The sequence below is a fragment of the Brassica napus genome, chromosome A3 (genome assembly GCF_020379485.1).
Source record: "Brassica napus cultivar Da-Ae chromosome A3, Da-Ae, whole genome shotgun sequence".
NCBI lineage: Eukaryota > Viridiplantae > Streptophyta > Magnoliopsida > Brassicales > Brassicaceae > Brassica > Brassica napus.
Genome location: NC_063436.1, coordinates 24527796 through 24554267, shown reverse-complemented (window position 1 = coordinate 24554267; position 26472 = coordinate 24527796). Strand labels below are relative to the sequence as shown.

General features: G+C 38.4%; 3 protein-coding genes and 1 long non-coding RNA gene across 7 annotated transcripts; 1 reads left to right on the top strand and 3 right to left on the bottom strand.

The window, feature by feature from the left end:
• Positions 1 to 1923: 1923 nt before the first annotated feature.
• Positions 1924 to 5114, bottom strand: LOC106440407 (allantoate deiminase). Of its 2 annotated transcripts, XM_013882063.3 has the most exons (12): positions 4791 to 5113; positions 4564 to 4652; positions 4000 to 4103; positions 3823 to 3907; positions 3614 to 3730; positions 3424 to 3533; positions 3235 to 3340; positions 3079 to 3165; positions 2762 to 3004; positions 2552 to 2677; positions 2302 to 2463; positions 1924 to 2225 (listed from the first exon to the last, which is right to left on the bottom strand). In XM_013882063.3, exons 1-12 carry the CDS (start codon positions 5020 to 5022, stop codon positions 2103 to 2105), a joined length of 1584 nt encoding a protein of 527 aa, XP_013737517.2. In that variant the 5' UTR covers positions 5023 to 5113; the 3' UTR covers positions 1924 to 2102. The 2 variants fall into 2 exon arrangements, with proteins under 2 accessions (XP_013737517.2, XP_048621227.1); XM_048765270.1 differs by having other exon boundaries at positions 3079 to 3340; positions 4791 to 5114.
• A 2801-nt stretch (positions 5115 to 7915) lies between these two features.
• On the bottom strand, positions 7916 to 9426 carry LOC111207138 (ATP-dependent DNA helicase PIF1-like). Its single transcript, XM_048777226.1, has 2 exons — positions 8907 to 9426; positions 7916 to 8632 (listed from the first exon to the last, which is right to left on the bottom strand). Exons 1-2 carry the CDS (start codon positions 9424 to 9426, stop codon positions 8592 to 8594), a joined length of 561 nt encoding a protein of 186 aa, XP_048633183.1. The 3' UTR covers positions 7916 to 8591.
• LOC125607300 lies at positions 8428 to 21059 on the top strand. 3 transcript variants are annotated; one of them, XR_007338470.1, is made up of 11 exons: positions 8440 to 8646; positions 9031 to 9238; positions 9325 to 9497; positions 9583 to 10801; positions 11077 to 11226; positions 11365 to 11774; positions 11894 to 12166; positions 12243 to 12454; positions 12549 to 13554; positions 13638 to 13731; positions 20779 to 21059. It is a non-coding gene; the product is annotated as an uncharacterized LOC125607300 (long non-coding RNA). The 3 variants fall into 3 exon arrangements; XR_007338469.1 differs by having other exon boundaries at positions 8428 to 8642; positions 12243 to 13554; XR_007338468.1 differs by having other exon boundaries at positions 12243 to 13554.
• Positions 21060 to 22395: 1336 nt separating this feature from the next.
• On the bottom strand, positions 22396 to 25391 carry LOC106430786. Its single transcript, XM_048777202.1, has 10 exons — positions 25152 to 25391; positions 24898 to 25064; positions 24453 to 24726; positions 24277 to 24367; positions 23821 to 23945; positions 23500 to 23699; positions 23256 to 23419; positions 23061 to 23175; positions 22808 to 22972; positions 22396 to 22734 (listed from the first exon to the last, which is right to left on the bottom strand). Exons 2-10 carry the CDS (start codon positions 24928 to 24930, stop codon positions 22570 to 22572), a joined length of 1332 nt encoding a protein of 443 aa, XP_048633159.1. The 5' UTR covers positions 24931 to 25064; positions 25152 to 25391; the 3' UTR covers positions 22396 to 22569.
• Positions 25392 to 26472: the final 1081 nt, after the last annotated feature.

Sequence of the window (26472 nt, the reverse complement as noted above, 5' to 3'; positions counted from 1 at the left end):
CACTCAAACCCACTTCGAACAGGGAAAGCATCAAACCCATCATATGGATGGAGGAGCCTGATGGCAGCAAAACAAGTACTGGAAGATAGTGTGTGCCGCACGATTGGAACAGGAGCAGATACCAGTGTATGGGATGACGTCTGGATCCCAGAGGAAGTTGCAAGGCCAGCACACCGAGCTCAACTGGAAGTAGATAAAGACCTGAAAGTCCATCATTTAATTGATCCTGACTCAAAAGAATGGAGACCGGAGCTTCTCGCATAATTCATACATACTGATGATATCCAACGTATCCTTGAGATAAAGATTAGTAAATCAGGAAGAAAAGACGGCTACTGCTGGAAGCACTCCAACTCAGGGCATTACACGGTTAGAACAGGATACGACATCGCAGTTAAGCAACGAAGGAAGAATCATTTCGCGCCGATGACGGAACCAAGCATCATGCCACTGAAACAAAAGGTATGGAAACTTAAAACAGCAAGAAAAATTGAACATCTTCTCTGGCAAGCCCTATCGGGATATGTTTCGTCGGCAAGCAAACTAGTAGAGAGACACTGCGGCACGGATAAAACCTGTCAAAGATGTGGAGCGGAGATAGAAGATATAAATCATATACTCTTCACGTGCCCACCAGCTTTTCAATGCTGGATTCTCACAGCAATTCCAACACCTCCGGGGCTGTTCCCAAGTACGTCCTTATTTGCGAACTTTGAGTACCTACTGCAGCAAGTTACGACTGCAAATCCACAAGGGGAAGCTCTGATATTCCCATGGCTGATGTGGTATGTGTGGAAAGCAAGGAATGAGAAGTGTTTCAATGCGAAAGACATCTCGCCACTGGATACGATTCAGCTAGCTAGACAAGAAGCAGAGATGTGGAGGATCGCGCAAATAGGGGAGAAACTGTACGCGACAGCAGACGAGGAACAGACGGAACAGCAGCGTCGAGCCAGCAATATGCCAGTCGTGGAGAAGAGGTTTAGGTGCCTAGTCGATGGCTCCTGGTCGGACAAGGACGAATGGATGGGTATGGGATTCGTACTTACAGAAGGTGAGGTTGTGATATTACAGGGACAAAAGTGTGTCCCTCGTACACAAGCACCGATCAACGCCGGAACCAGTGGCCTTATTTGGGCAATGCAAGAAATTCGAGACAGAGGCTTTGATGGGGTTAATTTTGGCTCAGACTGTCAGCAGTTAATAAACCTCATCCGACGAGAAGAAGAATGGCCAGCCTTAGCACCGGACTTAGATGATATAAAATTCTTATCAAGTTGTTTCCATGATGTTGGTTTTTCTTATGTTCCTCGTGATAACAATATCCGTGCGGACTCCCTGGCTAAGGGAGGACGATCACGAGGTCACTGCTATACTGTTGTAGACGTTCTGGTTCAATCTGGACTGGCCCTAATAGCCAGTCTAAACGGACCAGAGTAAGTTTTTTATGAATGATTGTTTTGATGCCAAAAAAAAAAAAATAGACTTGATCTAATTCATATATGGTCATCAATTAGTTTCAAATTGGAAGCACATGAAACTTAACAGTTATCTTATGATTACCTTATGATTACCGATGTTAATTTTTGCTTTTTCAATATGTTTATATGTTCAGTCGTCAATCTCCCTTCTCATGACATAGAAAGTACATCAATTCATAGAGAGGAGATAACCGAGCCATGCCAACCATACTAAACTATAATTATTGGGAGTTCTTAGAGGTGGAATTCTTAGCGTAATTTAAGAACCGGTTCTTAAATTACGCTAAAAACCCTACCTCTAATAACTTCCATTAATCATGCTATTAGTTCAATTAGGGTTTAGGGCTTTGAAATTTAGTATCAACAGTGGTTTTGTTGAGATCAGTGTTTAGGTTATCTATATTCATTGGCTAAATAGAAACAAGAAATTTACCATCAAATATATAAGCTAACAATGTTCATACATTTAAACTAAATCGGATATAGTTCTATACAAATGCATTTAGTCCCAAAGAAAGACAAATAACACAACAAATGACACTGTACATTCACGGAGTCTCTATGACACAAGACTCCACTTTGTGTCTCATATATTTTTTTTCATTCTTATGAAAAAATAAATTACATTTGAGACTCTAGAAACTCCAAGATGGCTAAACCGGCTGCACCAACATCATCATCCAGGACATGTTCTGCCGGAGAATGACTTATTCCTCCACGACACCGAACGAATAACATCCCAACCTGTCCAAAAAAAATACAAAACATATCGGTTAAATGTCCTGAAATACACTATGTTTTTGAGTTTCAACTCAATTACCTTAGTTAAGTAAGACAAAGCCATAGCATCATGTCCTGCTCCACTCATTAGCACAGGGACCTCGTCTTGGACCTCTCCTGTAATCTTCTTAAGAGCACTCTGAGCTGCTGATTTCAGCTGTAAACTCAAATGAGGGTCTGATATTACTGCGTCTGCGTCGTGCTGCAATGATGATAAACCCGGGAAGAAATCAGTTGATAAGAAGAAGACATCAGAGTGTATAACAATTTTGAATACAACACTCATTTACCTTTCGTTCAATGGAGCACAAAAGCGATCTTTTGTCACATATTTGGTACATCCTAGTTGATAAGTCATGGAGGATAGCATTGCGTCCTACGTCATCTATTGTACGTAAATCCACAGTGAAAGTTACCTGGATCCATTTCCATGAAACCATTTAGAGTACATTCAAAAGAGCAATAAAATCTAAAAAATGAGATTAGTTTCTTTCTCTTGCCTGTCCTGGGATGACATTGCTAGCACTTGGCCATGTAGAGATTTCTCCAACTGTACAAACAAGTGAATTAGCAAGGGACTCTACTGTCTCCTCGTTGCATTGGCCTTCACAAATTAAGTACTCTTTAGGGTTTTTGCAAACACTCTCCATTAGTACAATGAGTTCGGCAGCACCAGTCATAGGATCTTGACGCAGTGACATTGGAACCGTTCCAGCATGTCCTTGAGAGCCTTTTACAGTAACCTGTAGAGTTCTATCCATCTTGGTTAGCCTTCCCAAAGATTTTAAAACATAAATTTTAGTTATGAATACGTTACCTTGAGTCTAGTCTGTCCTGCAATACCTTTTACTACTCCTAGTGGATAACCAACATATTCAAGCACAGGCCCTTGCTCAATGTGAACCTGCATGAGAATACACCAATCAGTAATCAACATACTAGTTTGTATGTATAACTGAAAGGGCTCTATTACCTCTACATAGCCCCAAACAGAAGCAGGATCATACTTGAGCTGCATAAGATTTTCCTCTGTTATGTCTATGGAGTTTTCTTTTAAAGCATCTTGCACAGTTATACCACTGAGCGAATGAATATGGAAAAAGGTGAGTATTGTTTACTCAAGTCTAGAGAGAGAGAAGAAGCTAAGGTCTTTGTGTAAAACCTTTTATCAGTAATCTCCAACCGAGAAACTGGCATGATACCAGCAAGAGCAGCACTACCTAGGAAAGTACATTGAAATCTCACACCTTCCTCATCACTAAACGCAATCACCTGATACATACATATAATGTGATCAATGATGTGTTCTAAGTGACTATCATATTTACTTGGCAGAATTTAATAGGGCTAACCTCAACAGGTCGCTTTAGTTCCCCCAACTTCCCATTTACTTTCAGAACCTTCAATGCAGAGATAGCAGAGATTATGCCTAATGAGCCATCGTATTTACCAGCATCAATAACAGTGTCCTGTTTAAACAAGTAAAGATCAAATGGTCAGTACTATCATCTCTCTCAAGATCACCCCACAGGTAACAAGAAAATGAAAATTGTGAATATACCATATGAGAACCAATAAGAAGTGCCGGCGTGCTTCCATTCTTTGGTTCCACTCGACCATGTACATTCCCCATGTTATCAACCCATCTGAAAAAATCCAGTTGTTTTTTTTTTAATTTACCAAAGCAAAGTTTTGTAGGTAAGGACTATAAACCAAAGAGAGTGAAGCTAAAGCTAACGTTGATAAACCGGCATCTTCCATCCATTCACGAAGAAGTTTTATTCCCCTTATGGATGCTGGACTCATGAAAGTCCTCTCTAAATGGGTAGCTGCATCACTCACCTACACATTTAAAAAAATTATATCAAGAAAATACTAATATATGTAACAGTGTGATCTTCAAAGAGATTTATCAGATGGTCAATAAAACTAAGTATGATCTCCTGAGTTTTAAGAAATCTTCTTAGGCATTTAGACGCCATCTAAAACAGAGAAGCATTCACTTTCAAGATAACACTAGCTGGATCCCTTCGTATAAGAAACTTAATAAATGTTTCATTAGCCAGAAAATAATTTTTAAGTACAATATTTGATTAAAATAAGAACAACCCTGAGAGACAAGGACACACTCAATCTAGTTTATCAATCATATTGGTCAAAGGAGAAGGCAAACATTCGAAGACATATGTCATAAGAAGGTGTAAACGTTACATTAGAATACATATTGACCCGTAACAATCTTGAAAACATATAATAAATGAAAGCTATAAGCAATAGAATCGCCATGAACATTCTTATTTACCTGTCCAAGCTCGTGTAACCTTGCCACAGATTCGTCCCTGAGGATCGACAGATGCAGATCTTGCTTCGTCCCTTCCGTTTCACCGATTCCTTTTCCGACAATCAGATAAAATCAGAAACATAACAAAGAGATGGCCATGACTCATCGACATGAACAAATTAAGCAGCATCAAGAATGGAGAGATAAACCAAGAATCACAAAAGGCGACAAAAGAGATAGAGATTTACCGAGGGAGATTTGAGAAGACGACGACGAGGACGACGCGGAGGAAGAAGACGAGGAGGATGAAGAGGAAACAGCGAGAGGAGATAACAGAGAAATCACGAGGCACCAGAAGATCACAAGCGAAGGGTGATGATGATGGTGATGGTTATGATGATGATGGTGATGGAAGCTAGTGTGGTAGGCATTAGAGAGGATATGATAAGATCTAGAGGAGGAAGGATGAAGAACCGCCATGGCTGCCGCTTTGAGAAGAGCTTTACAAGAAAACGATGAAAACAAAGAAGACAGCCACGGAACGGAACCAGACCACTGACTCTCAATGCTATCGTCGTTATTATATATGAGGATGGTTTCAATGGTGGAGAGGAGGCGGCTGGTGGGGCCCGTAGTCCAACTTGGACGTCAGGTTGGGGCCCATATTAAGTCATGACGTGGCAATTGTCAGTGGAATCTTGTGGAGAAGGTCACATGTAGTGAAGGAATCACGTGGATCTTGTAATGAACGGAACATTATTTGTTTTTGTTTACTATAAAGTTTATTATGTCCACTAATCTTGAATAAACCAGTGTCAACAAAGGCGATAAGCATTAAATCGACCAAAATGAATAGTTAAAACCATGCAGTATTAAACAATTTGTTTCTTAAAAAATAAAACAAATCAAGTGGTTGTGTAAAACTGTAAATGCCCCTTACTGAATATCAACCTAAACTAAAATCTAAAGTGAAATTGTTAACAATTTTTTTTTTATATAAATGTAACGTCTAGAAATATTTAAAGAATCAAAGAACTATAACATTTATTATTTGCCTATATCCATTACCAGCAAGGCAGCAAACCCGTCTCACTTCAGTAATTTGTTTTTTTTGGCAACTCACTTCAGCAATTATATTCGACTATTTTGATCGTTTTATAACGCCGCGCATTATGATGATATAAACTAAACAAGTAGTGATATCCAGAAAATCATGATGGTAACGTTAGCGTATCAAATATTTTTTTTTGGTATTTTACGTCTCTTCCGTTATTGATTTATTTCTTTTTTATATACATTTGGATATTTTATAATATGTCTTTAACCAGTAATTTGTTTATTGAAATGTTCAGTGATTCGTGAGTCGTGATGCATTTTTCCTATTACCCATAGAACAAAAAATGGGATCCACTCCACCACCACAGGACGAAGATTCTAGCACCCGACCTACTTTTCACGTGATCGACGCACGTGACACTCAGTTTATACCGTGTGGATACTTTTATTAAAAGTTTAATATTAAGTTAGTGTTACACTGTTACTTATATAAATAGCTCATGTGGCGTACGTAGTCTTTGTCATGGTGGATAAAGTTCAGGCAGAAAATTAGGTTGGGCACATATTATTTTGGGTTTATAACTATTCCCTGATTAATATACTTAATATATTAAAACAAATTTCATGATTCATGACTCATGAGACATAAATCATACTGTTCGTTGTAAAATCATATATAAATTTTATGTCAGAACCACTATAGTTTTCTTATACCGTATGACTGTGAGGAACTTTACTTACAGAATTAGTTTTGTCTATGTATATATGTTGATGTTAGCATTTAAAAGTGGATTATAAATCGAATAGGAATAACATCTTCATATGATTTTAAGTTCATTGAGCTCAAAATGTTAGTCCAACCAAAGTAAATTTATGATCTTGAATTAATTTTTCTTTTTGTTATATATATATTATTATCAGTTTACGCCACATAGCCCATTTTGTTAATTTGAATAAATCTGAGCCACAATGCGTTTGTAAATTGTCCAACTTTACAAAACAATATAGAAATTGTCCAACTTCAATTATTGCATATCTAGTCATGCACATTAACATTTATTAAAGTAATAAACTAAGAAGCCATATAATTGTCCAATATGTTTGTTGTTGATACGACAAATCCATTTTCAGGATATTGGAATTTTGCTTACAACAAATGCAAATGTAATTAATTCATTATATAAAACTATTTTTAAAACATGTATCATTTAACAGAACCTAGGGTTAAGTGTTAGCTTACTCACTAGTCATCACTCACTGAAGCGTGTAGGGTTGATCGACTAGTATTACCAACTTTTATAATGCGGAAGCAATTGAAATGTAGATAAATAAATGTGACCACGTCCAACTAGAGCTATAGTTAGAGCCGCTTTGAGTCTTAAGAATTTGTATTTTTGTTACTCTCTATCCCTAATGTAATTTTCAATTTACTCTGAAAGCTAATTATTCTGACTTATCAGTTTTTTTTTTGGGAACAATTCTGACTTATCAGTTAATGAAACTAATGTGAAGACAGTCATTCAGCCAATAGGTATTTGTTGTTGTATCCAGTTGTCCACTAGTATATATTTTGGGTGTATATTATACTGCCTAATGTTAAAGAAATCGCTAACCAATAATAAATCACTTTGTAAAAGAAAAATGTTTGGGTACATTATTTAGACTCTATGTTTGTTTATTATATTATATATATATTAATTATTTTGGTAAATATATAAAAAATTGGATATACAAAATAATAAAATCAAATAAAATTGTGAACTTTCATTAAAAACGAAGTTTTTTTTTTGACAACCAATAAAAACAAAGTTGAAGAAGAAGGATCTCTGGCCGATTATATATAAATTGGTGGCAATATAATACAACTAAGAATTCCACTTTGTTTTATAAATGATCTACATAATATTGCTCAATTCAAATGGGCCAAAAGAACTTGAAGATATTGGGCTCAACCGAAGAGCAGCCCCATTCGAAACTTCTATTTGGTAATTTTCCTAAACCAGAGTACTAAGCTGAACCGAAGCGGACCAGCTAAAAACTGAAAAGTCGGGCTTGGTCCCCAAATACTAGTTTTACTAGGGGCACAGCCCCCGCGCACGCGCGGGGCCGGATACTTTGCCGTTCTGTCGTGTAGTTCTGTGTTAGGAATTTTTGTCGAATGTGTGTTCTTCAGTTTTCGTGTTTTCTAAGGTGTGGAGAAGATAGGTCAGCCAATTGGTTCTGGTGTTGGTTATCAGTGGGTATGAGGTGGATATTAAAATAACGTTAATGAATTGATATAATGAATTGGTTCTGGTGTTGGTTATTAGTGTTTGGATACTTTACATATATGTTTGCATAATGAATTGATATAACGTTAATGTATTTAACGTGTGCATGGAATAACTGTATAAGTTTATGGGCCTCTGTACGTAGTTAGTTGTTAATATGTTTTTGGAGATATCTATATATATAAAACTCTCGATAGTAATTTATAATCTTACCTAATCCTGTTTTTTTTTAAAAAAAAATCCGTAAATAAATAAATGGTTATAGTATTTCTAAACATAATTAATAATTAATTAAACATAAGATTTGTAATAAAAAAGAATTGCATTAAAATTAGAGGGTAAGTTGTAATTATAATAGAAGTGCTTTTAAAAATAGTTGATATGTTGTTTAGAAAAGTTTTAACTGGGCTTTGTTCGACATTAGATGTTGGTGAGTTAGAAGGCCTGGAAAAAGGATAACCCAAAAATAGTAGTTGTTTAATTAATTGTTTGTAAAATAAAACTGGTTTAATTGAAAAAAACCGGTCCGGAGACAACATGGAAGAATGTCACGGAGAACAGCGACTGTGCGAAACAAACGAAACAGAGACCAAAGATTCATGCCCTGCAAAGAGACATTGGAGTGTTGGGATCGGGGATGTTCAATTTCAATCTGTGTTGTAAATTGATTTGACTGACTGAGGAGAGATTGGCTTACCTGAGGTCCATCTGATTCCGCCGTTGTCATTGATCCTCGGCTGCCTCGTCGGCGTCGTATGTTACACCTGCAAGAGAGTAGGTTTGAATTTTTTTTTTTTTATTTGTTGTTTTGCCCCTTGATTAAAAATGATCATGTCATATACGTTTTAATGAAGTTTTATGATGACAATAAAGAGGTTGTTTTTAAAAATAGATTTGTGAAAGTCTAGCTGTTGAGACACATGGTTCGTTGACAGATATTTCGTTAGAGCCATACTTCCTAGGTTTTTTTATTTCTGTTAAGGCTTGAAACCACAAGGAAATTATGAAATGCTTAGGTGGAGAAAGTAGTTAGCGTACCGGTTGTTTTTGGGAGGCCTTTGAAGGCCTCTCTGTAGACAATGTTGTCTATCGTCTTGCTTCCCTCCACATTACTGCTCATGTCTAAAATCTTGAGACCTTTGGGTGTTGTGACTCTTGACAGGGCCACATATAGCTGACCATGGCTGAAGACTGGTTTAGGCAAGTATAGAGCAACGTTTGATAAAGTCTGGCCTTGGCTTTTATTCACTGTCATCGCATAGCAAACTCGGATTGGAAACTGGCGACGTTTCAAGGTGAAAGGATGGTTGGATTCTAGTGGTGACAGGATGATCCGTGGCAGCAGGATAGGATCTGTCTTCTTTGTAGCAGTAAGCAGTTCGGTTTTAATAACCTTTTCACCCATGTGTGTCACTATTAGCCTTGTGCCGTTACATAAGCCTTCTTTCTGGTTCAGGTTACGCAGGAGCATGACTGGGACACCCACTTTCAGCCGGAGTTTGTGAGCTGGTAGGCCTGGGAACTCCAAGGAGTTCAGATATTCCAATGGGTAGGACATTTTGAACTCCTCTGAATGCTGTTCATCCTCTGCAAAGGTGTCTGCACTTAAGTATTCTCTGTCTGGTCCAGGTACTCTTGAAACCAAAAAATTGTTGATTTCATCAACTGTCACATTCCTTGGTGTTAAAATGGCTGTCTCTTTGAGTTTTCTCAGGTCCGTGTATTGGTTTGCAAAATCTGGAAAAGCAGAAGAACATAGTGTCTCCAAAGGAGTTGAAGTTCTAGGGAGGAGGACAGTGTCATCTAAGAATATTTTGTCCTCTGGTGTTTCACAGTCGCCTAGGCTATGAGGCTCACCTGCTGCTACGCCATCACCTACCTGAAGAATCCAGTCTGCGAACTCTTTTTCTTCTGGCTCGACACGCATGTTTTGGGTGAGTAGAAAAATGTTACAGTGGTTCCAGAGGTGCGAACGATTAAGAGCAGCGTTGACTGTCTCTTGTCTTGTTCCTTGTGGTATAACTGGCAAAATCTGGCGGAAATCACCACCGAGAAGGACGGTTTTCCCCCCAAAAGGTTTCATGGCGGCCGCTTTATCTGATACGGATATTATATCTCTGAGAGTACGATCAACAGCCTCAAAGGCGTGGCGATGTGCCATGGGAGCTTCGTCCCAGATGATGAGGTCTGATTCGCTGAGGAAGTTGGCGAGGATTGATCCAGTCTTCACTTCGCAGTAAGAATCTTCATAAAGCTTCAGAGGAATACTGAACCTTGAATGTGCTGTGCGACCACCAGGTAAGAGAAGGGCGGCAATGGCGGAGGATGCCACGGGTATAACCTTTTTACTTCCTGATCGTAAAGCTGCAATGATTGCTCTATATAGGAATGTTTTCCCCGTTCCTCCTGCTCCATAGAGAAAGAATAGCTTGCCTTGGTGCTCACGAACGGACTTGATCACTGCATCATATACTGCCCGCTGTTGATTGTTGAGCTTGCAGAAAAGTTCCTGGTGAACCTTTTGTTCTTCAGCTAAATCAAACTGGTTGTGCCTCGCCATTGCTCTATTCTTCATTTCGTCCATGATAGCTTTGTTTGGAAGTGGCATGCCTGCAAACTCAGTCAATGACTTCTCGTAGTTCTGAAGCAGGGTCTCTATTTCAATAAGTGTGTATTGCTGCAGTTCGTCTGGGGTTAGCTGGAGGTCTGGGAATCGAAGAAGGCGTCTCTGGCGCATCAAGACATCTTCTGCCATATATTCCCAAGAATGATCCCAAAGTTTCCTTGGTTCTGAAACTTGACAGTAGATGAGTATTAGTACGAAGAGGTAGCGAAGAGATCTTGGTGATGAAAATTGAGATGCTTCAGACATAGAATCATGCCAGTCCTTGTCTGTTCCGAGAAAGCCTCTAGCATAGCAGGCTTCTTGAAAGGTATCATATTTGATCTCACCCACCGTATATAAATCGTCATAACATGTAGGGCCTCGAACTAAGCTGACTAAAATCCCAAGATAATATTTGTCACCAGCTGCTGGGTTTATGTTTACAATCCTTCCAATGCTCCCTCTTTGCTGTCGCTTTATGTAAATCTTGTTTGAATTGTCCCAGACAAACATTGTTAGCATCTCGATGTATTTTAGTTTTCTGACTTCTTCATAACGTCTGTTCATTTCAAACCATTCCGTTAACATAGTCCGGCCATGTAGGTACCTGTCTTCAACGTTCTGGAGGTCCTCATTCTCATCAAAAACAGCCATGTGTTCGCCAGGAAGGTGAATTGGTAATTTCTGCACTGCTGGACTGTTGTGGTGAATATCAAACACAAAAATTCTCCACATCGACTCACATGCTGAAAGGTACCGCCCCTCAATGTATTCATTAATTTCATTCCTTGGCTGTTCTGGTTTTTTTGGCTCTGACCGTTCGGAATGCTCTGGGGTTTTCTGAACTTTGAAGGTAGCTCTATCAACACCTTTAGTAATGTATTTGAACAGGTACTTGATGGCGCTTGATTTGTTGCACCATTCGACATTGACATGGGCCTTGTATTTCTTCAAGATCTGGAGGTTGTGGGGGACAACAAATTGATTATCAAGCTTGATCTTTCCCTTGGAAACAAACTGCCCAGTCTGTCTGCGCTTGTACAAGATGTAGCCTGATTCATTAACTTGGGTGTGTGGAACATAACTGCGGGGGAATTTCTTTGTGCAAACACCATTGTCCATGCAAGGAGATGATAATCTGTCTTTCCCACAGGGACCATGCATCATGTGTTGCTCCACCAAACCAAAAGCTTCAGGGTCCTTTTCCTTGTCAGGGAGATCTGCTGAGATGATGTTGTCAATATCAGCTGCAGTGGGATTTCTGAAGTCCCCTTCGAGCCATAGAAGTATGTGGGCGTGTGGTAAGCCTCTCTTCTGGAACTCTATGGTGTAGACAACTGTTTGGCAAAGAGTAGTTGGTTAGAAACGGTGTGTTTGTATAGAAAACCTTAATGTTGATTAATAACAATATTATTTGCAGGAATGGTACCTGCTTTGGGTCTGGGAAAAAATATGCCTTTGTTGAAATCTGACATCAACTCATCGAGCTTCATCTTGAACACTCTAGACTCGAGGTCGGGCCGGTCGTTGGGATCGTCGGTTCCATACAGTTTGAGGTGGTCAGATAGCTCTTCCCATTTAGGATTTGTTGTAATAGTGATAAATAAGTCTGGATTCCCGTGCCATCGACATATTGCCATCGCATCATGATACTTTTCTGCCATATAACGGGGGCTGCCCGTATAGCTGGAGGGTAAGATGACTCTTTTTCCTATTGTTTTTGCATCTGTGTCACCTTTCATGACTGCATCTTGTATATTGTTGTATAGGTCTGCTCTGATTTTCTTCTGGTTTAAGCGGAACCAACGCAACCTTTCCTGCTCTATGCATGTAAAAGCGTCAACAATATACTGGTGGAACAACCTTTTGGACCTCACAATAACCATGCCTTCAGCTAAGCGGGTTTGTATTTGATGAGCAAAGTACTCTCTTTTTGTGATGTAGCCCCTTTTCCTAGGCTCTCCGTCAGTATTTATGACCGGTATGTTCTCGTTGAAGCCTATCTGTCCATACGGGAAGAGGATTGGGTATTGCAAAGTCATAAAGAGTGGGTGCATATCACTTATATGCTGCAGGCCTGAAGATCTGTGTTGCACAATTATATCTCTCTCGCCCATATCCTCCGTAAAGTCACCAACGATCAGACCAGCAATTTCATCAGTTTGAGGCATATCATATTGACGATCACGCTTTGACTTGCCTTTCAGTCTTATGCTAAATTCCTGGCAGCTATCAGTTTCATGGATGTCTCTAGCTTTTCTGAAAATCTTAGTCAGACAGTTGTGAGTGTCCATTGTTTCTATCAGCTCTTTTACTATATTAGGATCCAGTTCACCTACTGTGGCCGTACGCTTGACAGTGGAGATTCTATTTTTAATCTCATTAGCGGTATCGATGATGTAGAGCTGACTGAATTTTGGAGGTTGTCCTGCTCCAGGAACCAAAGACCCGATCCTGTGTGCATTTTGACCATGGATTCTGAAAGTGAAAGGCCCTGTTTTGTGCATTACGGAATGATCAATCTGTGCGCCCATTGACGTAAATGCGAGGATGGAGTTATATGTCCGGATATCATGCTGGAAATGTTTGGAGCTGAGGAGCAGTGTTTTCAAGGCGGGTGGAGCTTCTGGTTCTGGTGGGAGTTTTACTCGGCCTTGTTGACAGCATATACTGAAAAGCGGTATTCTGTTAGGACCTCTGGTCCCTTTTTTTTCTTTCTCCCAAACCAGAGCATGACAAAGGGGACATTCTATGATCCCATTAGTTGCCTTTTTAAGAGATCGTGACGTCTTCCCAGAAGTGCGTGATGTCCCTGAAGTGCGTGATGACCTCCCTAAAGTGCGGGGTCTGGAGCCTACGCAAACAAATGTTGCCAAAAGTTAGTATGGGTGATTGGTCATTTCATATTTGAAGAGAGTAGGTGAATCTGTTATTTCCATATTCAAAAAAGTTGAAGACAAAGGAGGAGAAAGCTATTCCATGGTCGGATATCTTTTTGCTTACTTGGGTGCTTTCGGATTGACTTCTTTGATAATAGTATGGCTCGCCGCATTTCCCTTGCTCTTCTTTGAGTATCTGCAGGTATAATAGTTGGTAGGAGTCATATATATTGGTATGTTTGGTTAATTCTCTTATTGCGGCAAGTGGTTTCATATATATGTAAGGTTTATGGGTGAAGCTTACCTTTACGGTTTGAGTTTTCGCCAGAGGAGCTAGGGATCATTGATGACGTGTCTGATCGGAGGAGAGTATCTGCAGGTATAATAGTTGTTAGGAGTCATATATATTGGTAGGCGTTGTTAATTCTCTTATTGAGTCAAGTGGTTGTTAATTAATTTTATGATTTCGATTATGAAATCTACACCAAGACCTAATCTAGATTTGATTTAATTCAACCCTAACACATTTCTAAAGAAGGTAGAAGCACTAACCTTGATCCATGCTTAGATGCAATTCCACCAATTGATCTTCTCCTCTTTAACCTTCTCCTTTTTGGTGATTTCCTTGATGGACAAGAAATCCCAAACCTTCCTTAATCTCTCCTTTTGATAAATATTATTGTTGTGTTGTGTTTTAGAGAGACTCGTAAGAATACGTATCTCCAACACATGATGAATGAGTCACTTTTATATTAATCAAAGGGTGTGTCTTAACCAACACACCTCTTCCACACAACACTTTGATATTAACCGCACAAGTGCATTATAATATATCATCATATATATTTGACCTTATGGTAATATATTCCATTATTATTACCTTTTACATATATGATCATGAGATTAAGGACATTTATAAATATAAGGTAAAGTAGGAGGGTTATCAATACACCCGGATTCTAACTCTTTAATAGAAACCGATCCATCACGGTATCGCCTTTTATATTAGAATCTAAAACATTAATATGAACTTGAACTTTATATTAAACCAATAGAAACATAGGTCATATAGAATATAAAATATTCTTACATTCTCCCACTTGACCTTTGTGTCGACTTAAGGGTTTAATAACTTTAATGTGCACTTTAATATCAAGTTCACTTGATCTTTACTAAAATTAAAACTGATCGAATCATGGCGGTTGTATGTCATTTAATCGGCATAGTCCCTTCCATGTACCACAAACCAATTCTAACTTTATATTATCCTTACATGAGAAGAACCTTTATTTCTCAAACCAACTATATGTTATCTACGAACCATAAGTGTATACATATACTTTAATGATAACATAATTAATAAATCAGAAACATAACTTTATGTGAATTCTCAGTGTCAAATACATAATGAGCATCCCATAACTAAAATAGCAAAGCCTTATCTATAATACCCATACGTTCTACATGGCCATTGAACGCCTTGGGTGGTAAACCTTTAGTTAGCGGATCCGCTACCATCATGTCCGTCTTTATGTGCTCGAATGACACTCTCTGTTTCTGAACTTCTTCTTTAACAGACAGGTACTTTAACTCCATGTGCTTAGCACCCTTCGAGTACTTGTCGTTCTTCGAAAAGAAGACAGCTGCAGAATTATCGCAGTAAATTCTCAGCGGCTTGGCTATAGTGTCGACAATCCGAAGCCCTGAGATAAAGTTCCGCAGCCATAGTGCATGAATTGTGGCCTCAAAGCATGCCACAAATTCAGCCTCCATAGTGGAAGTAGCAATGACAGACTGCTTTCCACTCTTCCATGATATTGCTCCCCCAGCTAATAGGAACAAGTAGCCACACGTCGATTTTCTGCTATCAACGCATCCGGCATAGTCTGAATCTGAATATCCAATGACTTCCAGCTGATCAGATCTCCTATATGTAAGCATGCTCTCTTTGGTGCCTTGCAAGTACCTGAGAACCTTCTTTGCAGCTTTCCAGTGGTCCATTCCGGGATTACTTTGATATCGACCCAACATTCCAACAGCAAAGTTGATATCAGGTCGAGTACATGTTTGAACATAGTTCAAACTCCCAACCACCGATGCATAGGGAATTCTTTCCATTTCTTTACGCTCCAATTCATTTTTAGGACATTGCATTTTACTGAACTTGTCCCCCTTCTGAATTGGAGTTATTCCTGCAGAGCATTTCTCCATTTTATATCTCTTTAAGATCTTATTGATATATCCTTCCTGAGACAAACTTAACAGTCCTTGTGATCTATCTCGAAATATTTCTATCCCGATCACATAAGATGCCTCACCCATATCTTTCATTTCAAAGTTCTTAGAGAGATACTTCTTCACATCATGTAACATACCCATGTCATTTGCAGCAAGTAAAATATCATCAACATATAGGACTAAAATCACAAACTTACTCCCACTGATCTTAATGTAGATACATCGATCAACAATGATCTCTACAAAACCATATGAAGTGATGGTATCATTAAACTTTATATACCATTGTCGAGAAGCTTGTTTTAGTCCATATATTGACCTTCTCAGCTTACACACCAAATTTTCTTTTCCTGCGACCACGAATCCTTCAGGTTGGTCCATATATACTTCCTCCTCAAGATCTCCATTCAGAAAGGCGGTTTTCACATCCATCTGGTGAAGCTCAAGATCATAATGAGCCACCAAAGCCAAAACAATTCTAAGAGAATCCTTCTTTGAAACCGGAGAGAAGGTCTCTTTATAGTCAATGCCATCTTTCTGGGTGAAACCTTTAGCAACAAGGCGAGACTTGCGTCTTTCAGGTTTACCTTTCGAGTCATGTTTAGTCTTATAGACCCATTTACAACCAATGGTTTTGAAACCATCAGGCAACTCTACTAAGTCCCATACATGATTATCATCCATAGATTTCATTTCTTCTTTTGAGGCATCAAACCACTCTTCAGAATTGTCACTTTCCATGGCCATTTTGAATGAGATCGGATCGTCATCGATGCTTATGTCACATTCATTTTCAATAGTGTAAACCACGTAATCGTTTGAAATAGCGGATCTTCTTTCTCTTCCAGATCGCCTTAAAGGTATTTGTGGTTCACTATTCTCTTCTTGAATTATGACATGTTCATCAACAGTATTTTCAGCTAGTAGGATTGGCTCATCATTATGTTGTCCTATTGTGTCATTAGAGTCTGATGCAACAATAGGAACAACTACTTCAGGTGGAACTACAGGTGAAGGAACTTCAACCTGAATTTCATTAATGTCCACTTTTCGTGGTTCACCACTCCCACTAGTTTCACCGTTTTCAATGAACCTAGCATTACCCGAATCAACTATTCTCGTACTATGGTTAGGACAATAAAATGTATACCCCTTTGATTTTTCAGGATAGCCAATGAAAAATCCACTGACAGTCCTAGAATCAAGTTTCTTTTCATGTGGATTATATAGCCTTACTTCTGCTGGACAACCCCACACACGTAGATGTCTTAAACTAGGTTTCTTTCCCGTCCACAGCTCATAAGGAGTCTTAGGAACTGCCTTACTAGGAACCCGGTTCAGCAAATATGTTGCAGTTCTTAATGCATATATCCACAAAGAAAGGGGTAATGAGCAATTACTCAACATGCTCCTAACCATCTCTATTAAGGTACGGTTCCGCCTCTCAGCTACACCGTTTTGCTGAGGAGTACCAGGCATTGTGTATTGCGCACATATGCCTCTACTTTCAAGTAACTTTGCAAATGGACCAGGACATTGTCCACTTTCATCGAATTTTCCATAAAATTCACCACCTCTGTCAGATCTCACTATTTTAACCTTTTTATCTAACTGCCTTTCCACCTCATCAATGAATATTTCTAGAACATTCACAGACTTAGACTTTTCATGCAGTAGATAGGTATATCCATACCGTGAGTAATCATCAATAAATGTGATGAAATATTTTTCGCCACTCCATGATGGAGCATCAAAAGGGCCACATATATCGGTGTGTATTAACTCAAGAAGTTGAGTGCTTCTTGTGGCTGGTTTCTTTAAAGTATGTTTCGTCTGCTTTCCCTTAATGCAGTCTATGCATACATCTAAGTCACTGAAATCCAACTGAGGAAGAATTTCATTCTTTATTAACCTCTTAATTCTTTCTTTGGAAATATGACCTAGTCGTTGATGCCACAAGAAAGCAGAACTTTCATTAATTGCGCTACGCTTAATGCCTCGACTTTCAACATTAAATAGGGATTCAGAAAACTTTGCATCAAGGTTGAACTTATAAAGTGAATCAAATAAAATACCACTACCATAAAAGTAATCATTTCGGTACAATGTGAAAACACCATGTGCAACCTTAATACTAAAACCTAAATTGTCCAACCTACTAACAGAAACAAGATTTCTAGCACACTCAGGTACATAGAGACACCCTTCAAGATCCACATGACTTCCAGTGTCCAAGATCAATCTATACGTCCCAATTCCTTCTATTTGTGCCTTCATCCTGTTTCCCATGAACAAGTACTGTTCAGGTCCTCTTATGGGTTGGATCGAACTGAATCCCTGTTTAATATGAGACACGTGAGTAGTAGCACCAGAATCTAACCACCAAGTATTATTAGGAACTTCAACAAGATTCATTTCATAGCAAACAAAGCTGTAATGTTTACCTTTCTTGTCGAACCAATCCTTCCTTTTAGGACAATCCTTCTTGAAGTGTCCTACTTGCTTACAAAAGAAACACTTCTTTTCCTTCTGGATTTGACTTTGAGGTCCTTTCACGAAGTTTTTAGCATTCCTTTTGCCTTTCCTACTTGATGTTCTTTTGCTGCTACTGGCACTTCCAAGACCTACGAGGTTAGCAACTTGTTCTTTCATCTTCCTTAGTCTCCCCTCTTCTTGAATTAGCATAGCCTTTAATTCCTTAAAGTTCCATTTATCCTTAATGGTGTTGTAATTCACCTGGAACTGGCTAAATTCAAGGGGTAGAGAGTTCATGATGAATTGGACCAAGAATTGCTCATGTACCTCCATTCCCAAGGTCATTAACTTTGCTGCCAGATTAGACATATGCGTCAAATGATCATGGATTGGCTGAGACCAGTCAAACTTCTTTGTAGTTAGCTCATTCATGAGACTTCCTACAATCGACTTGTCAGCCAATTCAGATTCTGAACACTCCTTAATTTTCTCTAGGAATTCCCTTGCTTTCTCTGTCTTAGGCATTGATGGTTTAATACTTTCTGCCATCGTCAACCTCATAAGGTTCAAGCTCAGCCTGTTAGATCGCTCCCATCTCTCATAACGAGACTTTTCAGATTCGGAGCTATCTACTGTAATAGCTGAGGGTTCCTCATCAGTTAGTATGGCAGAGTCCAAAGCCATTACACCCAGTGTAAACCGGATTTGCTCGAACCACTCACCATAGTTGAGGCCATTAAACTTTACCACAGAGTTAGCAGATGCAAACACATTTGATGTAGCTGCAAGCATTCATACATGTTTACCCGTTAGTGCTTTGAAACTTTAATATATATTCAGACTAATAGAAACTTTAACACTTGTATTTTAAATAACCTTTGGGCAATATTTAAATACAAGTACTTTCAGTGATGCTAGTAATAAATACTTTAATATTAATCAAATCAAACACTAATCAAATAAGTATGTTATCTTTGGATATACATATTATCGACTATAGTAAGAAATGATTAATTCTTTTATTATTATTAATCATATTCAATGATCCACCTTTGGGTGATCTCCTAGAATATAAATAATAAATTAATTGATTGATCAAATTTTTATGTCATTTAGCATCCTTGATCTTGATCAATTATAAACTCTATAATTATTTTTAATATCTATATGTCATATAACAAGGTCACTTTGGCGACTATCATATTATATACATATAAACATTAAAATATCTAAGGGAAAACTACTTAAATTGTGTTAATATTTCATAACACAATTACTTGATCATTAAAATGCAGCGGAAGCATTTTTTTTTTTTATAACTATAATAAAATAAACTTCAGTTAAGTATATATTTATTCATGCCTTTTCGTGACATGTTCAATGTTACTGGCGAGCGAACCATTAACCGAAACATGACAACAACAACTTAATGCATCTTGTTTAATTTAAATATTCATTTAGTTTGATAGATAATTCACGTGTATACAACACACTAAATGAATTGCCATATGCTAACGTCATGCATATGAAATTCCAGACACGTAAAGCTTATGGCATCGTAAATCATTACGAGAATAACGTACTTGATCTTCTGATACCAAATCATTATATACATTCTTTTCTCTTACGATGCCTTACTTTAAGGCCAAATTAATTACTGTGATTTAAAACAAATCTCATGAACACTCTTTAAAACGGTTGATACCGTATATGTTCATGAACAAAAAAAAAAAAATTTATTCTAGATTAAAAAAAATTAATTTATGCATGTGCCTTAATGATTACAACCGTAAACACTACCGCATGATGCAAAAGACAAACTCACGAATGCACATGTTGACAAAATTCCAGAATCACTTAATCATGCATGCTACGTTAGTTACTTCTAAACAATTACGAACAAACGCGACTTTCTAATGCATTCCAGAATTTCTAACGCAATGACGATCATGAACACACGCTTGAGAATTACCGATACGTTTAAGTGTTTGACGCCATACGTTCAGTAACGGTGAATTAAACAAATCTAGTTGGCTCTGATACCACATGTTAATTAATTTTATGATTTCGATTATGAAATCTACACCAAGACCTAATCTAGATTTGATTTAATTCAACCCTAACACATTTCTAAAGAAGGTAGAAGCACTAACCTTGATCCATGCTTAGATGCAATTCCACCAATTGATCTTCTCCTCTTTAACCTTCTCCTTTTTGGTGATTTCCTTGATGGACAAGAAATCCCAAACCTTCCTTAATCTCTCCTTTTGATAAATATTATTGTTGTGTTGTGTTTTAGAGAGACTCGTAAGAATACGTATCTCCAACACATGATGAATGAGTCACTTTTATATTAATCAAAGGGTGTGTCTTAACCAACACACCTCTTCCACACAACACTTTGATATTAACCGCACAAGTGCATTATAATATATCATCATATATATTTGACCTTATGGTAATATATTCCATTATTATTACCTTTTACATATATGATCATGAGATTAAGGACATTTATAAATATAAGGTAAAGTAGGAGGGTTATCAATACACCCGGATTCTAACTCTTTAATAGAAACCGATCCATCACGGTATCGCCTTTTATATTAGAATCTAAAACATTAATATGAACTTGAACTTTATATTAAACCAATAGAAACATAGGTCATATAGAATATAAAATATTCTTACAGTGGTTTCATATATATGTAAGGTTTACGGGTGAAGCTCACCTTTACGGTTTGAGTTCTCGCCAGAGGAGCTAGGGATAATTGACGACGTGTCTGATCGGAGGAGAGTGCTTTGTCTGTAGCGTTTGTTCCATTCAGTTGCTGTTGGATCGTCTGTTTTCCTTTTTCCCATGATGAACAGTTGTGATTTTGGTGTAAAAACTCTGTGCGTGTTAGTCCTAAAGACGGGGTGTAGGAATTCTGATGAACAGTCGTGATATTGTTGGTTTGATTACGTAACGTATATTTGTTGTGGAGACATTTACATAATGAACCCCTTTTATTTTCACTCTACTATTTTGGTGCTTTTACAGAAAATTAATATGATAATGTAGTGGACTGAAATTGAGGTATAATAAAAGGACCTTTGATACGTAGGAGTTTTAATAAATTTTGCTAATTTTATTTTAAATTTCTGTTTAATAGATAATGTTTATATTTACAATTTAAATTGTTGAGTTGTAGGAATTTCGCATCAACAGTTTTACGACGTACATAAGTTGATCTTTAAGATTAATAAAAAATTGGTGGATATTATAGTGGAATTTGTGCGTTGCCGTGTGGAGGACGTTTAACGGGCTTGCACCAGTTATTATGAGTAATTCATTTTTTCCCATGAAGGCTTGGAATCAGTAATACAGTTATTATCTTCTCTTGTCCCACAACTTCTTATCAGTTCAAATGCAACAGCTTGATATCAGGTCAGAGTCCTTGTTAAATTGTGAATTGGTGGAGACGACGGTTAATAATCAGAGTTTGTTTTTTTTTTTTTTTGTGGCAATTATCATTGCCTTTTTAATTATTGAATTAGGAAAACAACAAACAAAAGATCGAGTCTACGCTCGGCAACAACTGGAAATGGAAATGAGTGTTCATGGTCCCGTGGGAGAAGAAAGCGAAACACAATTATTAGAAAAAAAAACTTAAAAACTGGAGGCCATAACACATGAACTCCTCAGCGGTTGACGATGTTGTTGAGACCCATGATCATCTCAATGAACTCAGACACCAGGAAGAAGTGAAAACACTTACTACATGCTGTGTTGAGCTCATCGGTGTGGCAATTGATCTCTGGCTGCACATTTTCATATGACTTCAAGTAAACATCTCTCATAGAGAGGGTAAAGCCGCTCAAGGCAGTCTGGACTGTGTCCCAGCAGTCCTCAACAACAGTGATGCCTTTGGTCTCGGCTAAGTTGTTGATCACCTTCTTACCCTTCTTATCCTTGCCAAAACACATGAGCAGAATCCCAAAGAGGTATGCTGCTTCTGGATGGCCTTGCCAAAAGTTATAGGCTAGAAATATATACAATAGATAAAAAAAATCTTTTATATAACCAATAGGTGTAACTCTTTATGTGCACGTATATTTCCCTGGAAAACTTTGCCTCTGCCTATTTTTTAAATTTTATACATAAATTCTTTTAACAATAAGATGATAGAACAATTAAGACAACCGCATACACACATAATAAGAATTAGACCTTTATTCCTCTATTTTTGTAGTCCAGCAATGGCAATAACTTACAAATCAATAGCTCTCTCTATTATCTCTAACTTATATATATATATATATATTCATAAACATGAGATCATAAACATAAGTAGAACCCGTCAATATTTCATTAATAAGCAAAGAGAAATTAAGCATCCAAACAGAAAAAGATGGCAGAAGAAAATTATGCAAAGTCTGAAATGGAAACAAAGATAGTAGTAGTTATTTTAAAGCGCAAAAACTAAGTAGTTGACGGGTTCATAGGAATGGATCATTCCATTCACTCACGGGAGCGCTTGCGGTTGTTCCGAGTGACTGCAATCTCTGGGGGATCTGTGGTACCACACTCCTCCCCGACATTCTCTCCCAAAACAGACGGACCCGAAGGTGGTGCTTTCAACCCGCTGTCACCTTCATTGCCTCCAAGAATGTTCTCATCTTCCTCCTGAGATAAACGAACTTTAGCTTCAAACAAAAGGTTCAAACAATAAACATATCGACAAGTATTATTGAACAACCTTGCCATGGGTCAGCGAGATGATATCTTCAGTTATAGTCGAGACAGTGAAAGTACGGTGGTTTGGTGTGAAGTTGAAAGGTGTCACACGGATCTGGAACACAAACTCCTTATCAGTTAGCTCTTCAAGACAGATTGGGAGGTTCTCCTCTCCGCCATTTGCAGCCTGCACGTCAGCAATATTCAGTAACTATACTTATTAGCAGGGGAGTGCAATGGGAATGAATATTTTAAATGTGAAAAGCAGAAAGAACCTCATCGAGGGCGAGGACAGCAGCATCTTGCTGGGTAAGTTTTGTCATCTCCTTATCAAAGACGACAAATGTGGCGCTATCGTTGCCATCATCAACAGCAAGCTCAACACGGAACCTATGATCGAGCAATGACATGGTCAGTGAATGCTTAGCGTAAGATGTTTTTAATAAATAGAGCATAGCATACAAAGTTACCTGACAACACCGGTAACGGCATCAGTTACACATCTGTTGCAGCTTAGTGAAGTTCCAATCCTCTCCAATTTTCTGTTGCAGCCAGTGCATGCCACAAAGGACCACCCATTCTCATGGACGACACCAACAATCCGTGCTTTGCAGAAGAAATCAGCCTCCTGAGTCTGACCATGAAAACACGTCAGTCACTGTAATCTAAAATCGCAGCATACACAGATAAACGTGGACACAGTAAGATCACAACCTGCTCATTGGAGTTGGAGATGAAAGTGTTGAGATCTGCTATTGAGACAAGCTCCTTCTTCTTAATTCCTTGGAGAGTGTCGACAAGAGGAAACACTTTGGATGATTCACCTCCAACCATGCTGACAAACGTTGCTATCTCAGGGAGACTGGTGTCGAAAAAGAAGCGAGTCCCTGGTGTGGAGTTCAAGTACATGTTACCTGGTCAAAAAAAAAAAAAAAAAAAAACCAAACTATTAGATATATCAATATGTTAGAGGATTCTGAGTTCAAACGTGTATGAGACCAGATTGGAATGAAGCAGTAAGTAAATGGTCAGAACCTCCAAATAGTTTAGGATTGACCGTGGTCACCAACATCACAGACTTGGTCTTATCGCCTGCTTTCAAGAGACCCCTGAAGGTCGATGCAGCCTCATCCCACAGAGATAAGTAGACAGTCACATCTCTGTCGGAGAAACAATAAGTAATCATTAGTAAAGCAAAGCACAGTAATGAACTAAACAGATATATAAGTAGCGGACGTGACTTATCAAGATGATTCCACAGAGTTATAAAACAAACCATAACAATGTAATAAACAGCCAAACAGCGGACGCGACTTGTCAAGATGATTTCATTAGTTATAAAACACAGCGAACTCGACCTACCAAGATGATCCCACATAATAATAAAACACAGCACAACAATAACTAAACAGCTACGAATCAGCGGACTCCACTAATCAAAATGCTCTCGAGACATTACAAAAATCTGTAAGAAAATAAACTAATACTTACGGTTCGATTAAGAGGCGGACCACCACTCTGGTTGTTGCTGCATCGTTCCGGAGATCGGACCCTTGGACGGAGCGTATCTCACCCACGACGTCTGCCAGTTTATGGAAAGTTACTTATTTTAAAAGCAAAAATAAAAGAAATATTGAATCATAGTTTTTGTAATTATGGAAACAAACCGGGGAGCTCCAGGTTCGTGTTCGAGAGAACGTGAAGGTGGTTGTAGCGCCGCACCATGAATTTTTCAGAGTTGATCACAGGCGCGTCAGTGAGGACCTCGCAGATACGCGTGGAAGGGGTGAAACGGATCACGAACTGATGCTCTGTGATCTTGTACGTGTGAGCGCACCTTGCAACTTCAAAACGATCCACTTTTACTATAGAACCAGACTTCAGATCAGGACGGTAGTGACTCGCTCGATTAGCGGGAATGAACCCGTGAATAACCGAGTCCTGCAAGGAAATTTTAAAATCAAAATATCAGATTTTTTTAATCAACAATTAGAACCTTTTAATCATAAAAAAACGTAAAGAGATCTATAATACAAAATTCAGTACTCACCAAAAAAACGTAAAGCTAGCAGATCTATAATACAAAAGAGATCTAAAGGCAAAATTCAGTACCAGTTCATCGAGGAGGAGTATCGTGATCCCCATGAACTCCCCATTCTTCTTGATGTTGCGGGAATCCCAGAAGCGGATTAGACGACCAACAAAGAACTGAGAAGTTCGTCCGAGACGGAGAGAGTTGAATGTGGATCGGGCGACGACGGCGTTAGCGACCGGAGAAACTGCGGTAGTCATTTTCGGAGCAGGCGTTACAGAGCTAAGCAGAGAGAAAACGTAGAGAGAAAAGTCAGGAGCAACCGAGAGCTAACCTTGGAAGAAGCTATATAATGGAGACTGGAGAAGCGTTAGAAGAAGCCAAATCGTATCAGCGGCGGTGTAATTGTGCGTTAATGAGATGAGTTACGGAAGGAAGGAAGGAAGGTGAAGGATCGGCTGCGCAAACGAAGTCGTCTCTTCTCCTGGAGCTGTGAAGATGAACTCACGTGAACCCTAGAAGAAAACACAGCGTTTCACCACGACGTATTGGATACAGCACGGCTTGGGCTCTAGGAAGCAAGTAACGGCCCATTATGAAGGTGTAATAAAAAAAAAAATTAAAAAGGAAGCCGGGGGGATTCGAACCCGTACACTCAAGCTTTAATATGAGCGGGTTATACCACTGGGCCAAGTAGACTTTAGTTGTTATAGCCAGGGCGACGTAAGTCTTATACGAAAATATATTCGGCCCATTGAAACACAAAGCCCATACGTATAAGTAAATGGGACACGTGGCGACTTCGTGGATGAAGGTGTAATAGAAAAAAATTAAAAAGGAAGCCAGGGGGATTCGAACCCGTACACCCAAGCTTTATTATGAGCAGGTTATACCACTGGGCCAAGTAGACTTTAGTTGTTATAGCCAGGTCGACGTAAGTGTTATACTATATTTGGCCCCTTTAAAAAGTGCTGACGTGTCACCTCGGGAGGAGAGAAACTCCCTCATTATATTATAGATTATGTTCCTGTGTAAATTCGTAAGGAGAAAAGAAGAGGCAGCTTCACCTAGTAGTATGGCATGATGGGGTAGCTAATTGCTAACACTTCATATTTATAAGTCAAACCATTTGTAAACTTTAAGAGGGACTTTAGTTAGGGCTTTTAAGTGTGACTGAAGAAAACCAATTTATAGGAAATGGAGTAACTTAAGGTATTCAAAATGATATAAGCCTCCAAATTAATTTCATTTAGTGAAATAAATCAGAGAAAATTAATTAGTTGGCTTAGGGAAGATTATTGACAAGGACTACCAAAACCAAATGACTTCAAACAGAAGAAATGCAAGCTGTTAAGGGCGCATCTTCATCCATATTCCATTTTTTCCTCTAAAATGGAGTAAAAGTGAATATGAAGTAAGAAATGCTTCAACCCAACTCTATATCTCACTCCATAATAAAATTTACTCTATAAATGGAGTAATCTATTTTTTTTTTGTTCATCACTCTATAATGAAATGGGAAATAGAATAGGATTGAATCAATTTTACTTCATTTTCACTTTTACTCCATTTTAGAGAAAAAAATAGAGTTTTACATTGGAAATGCTCTAAGACATCAATTGTTCGTCTAAATCTGTCGGCTTTTATATCTCCTC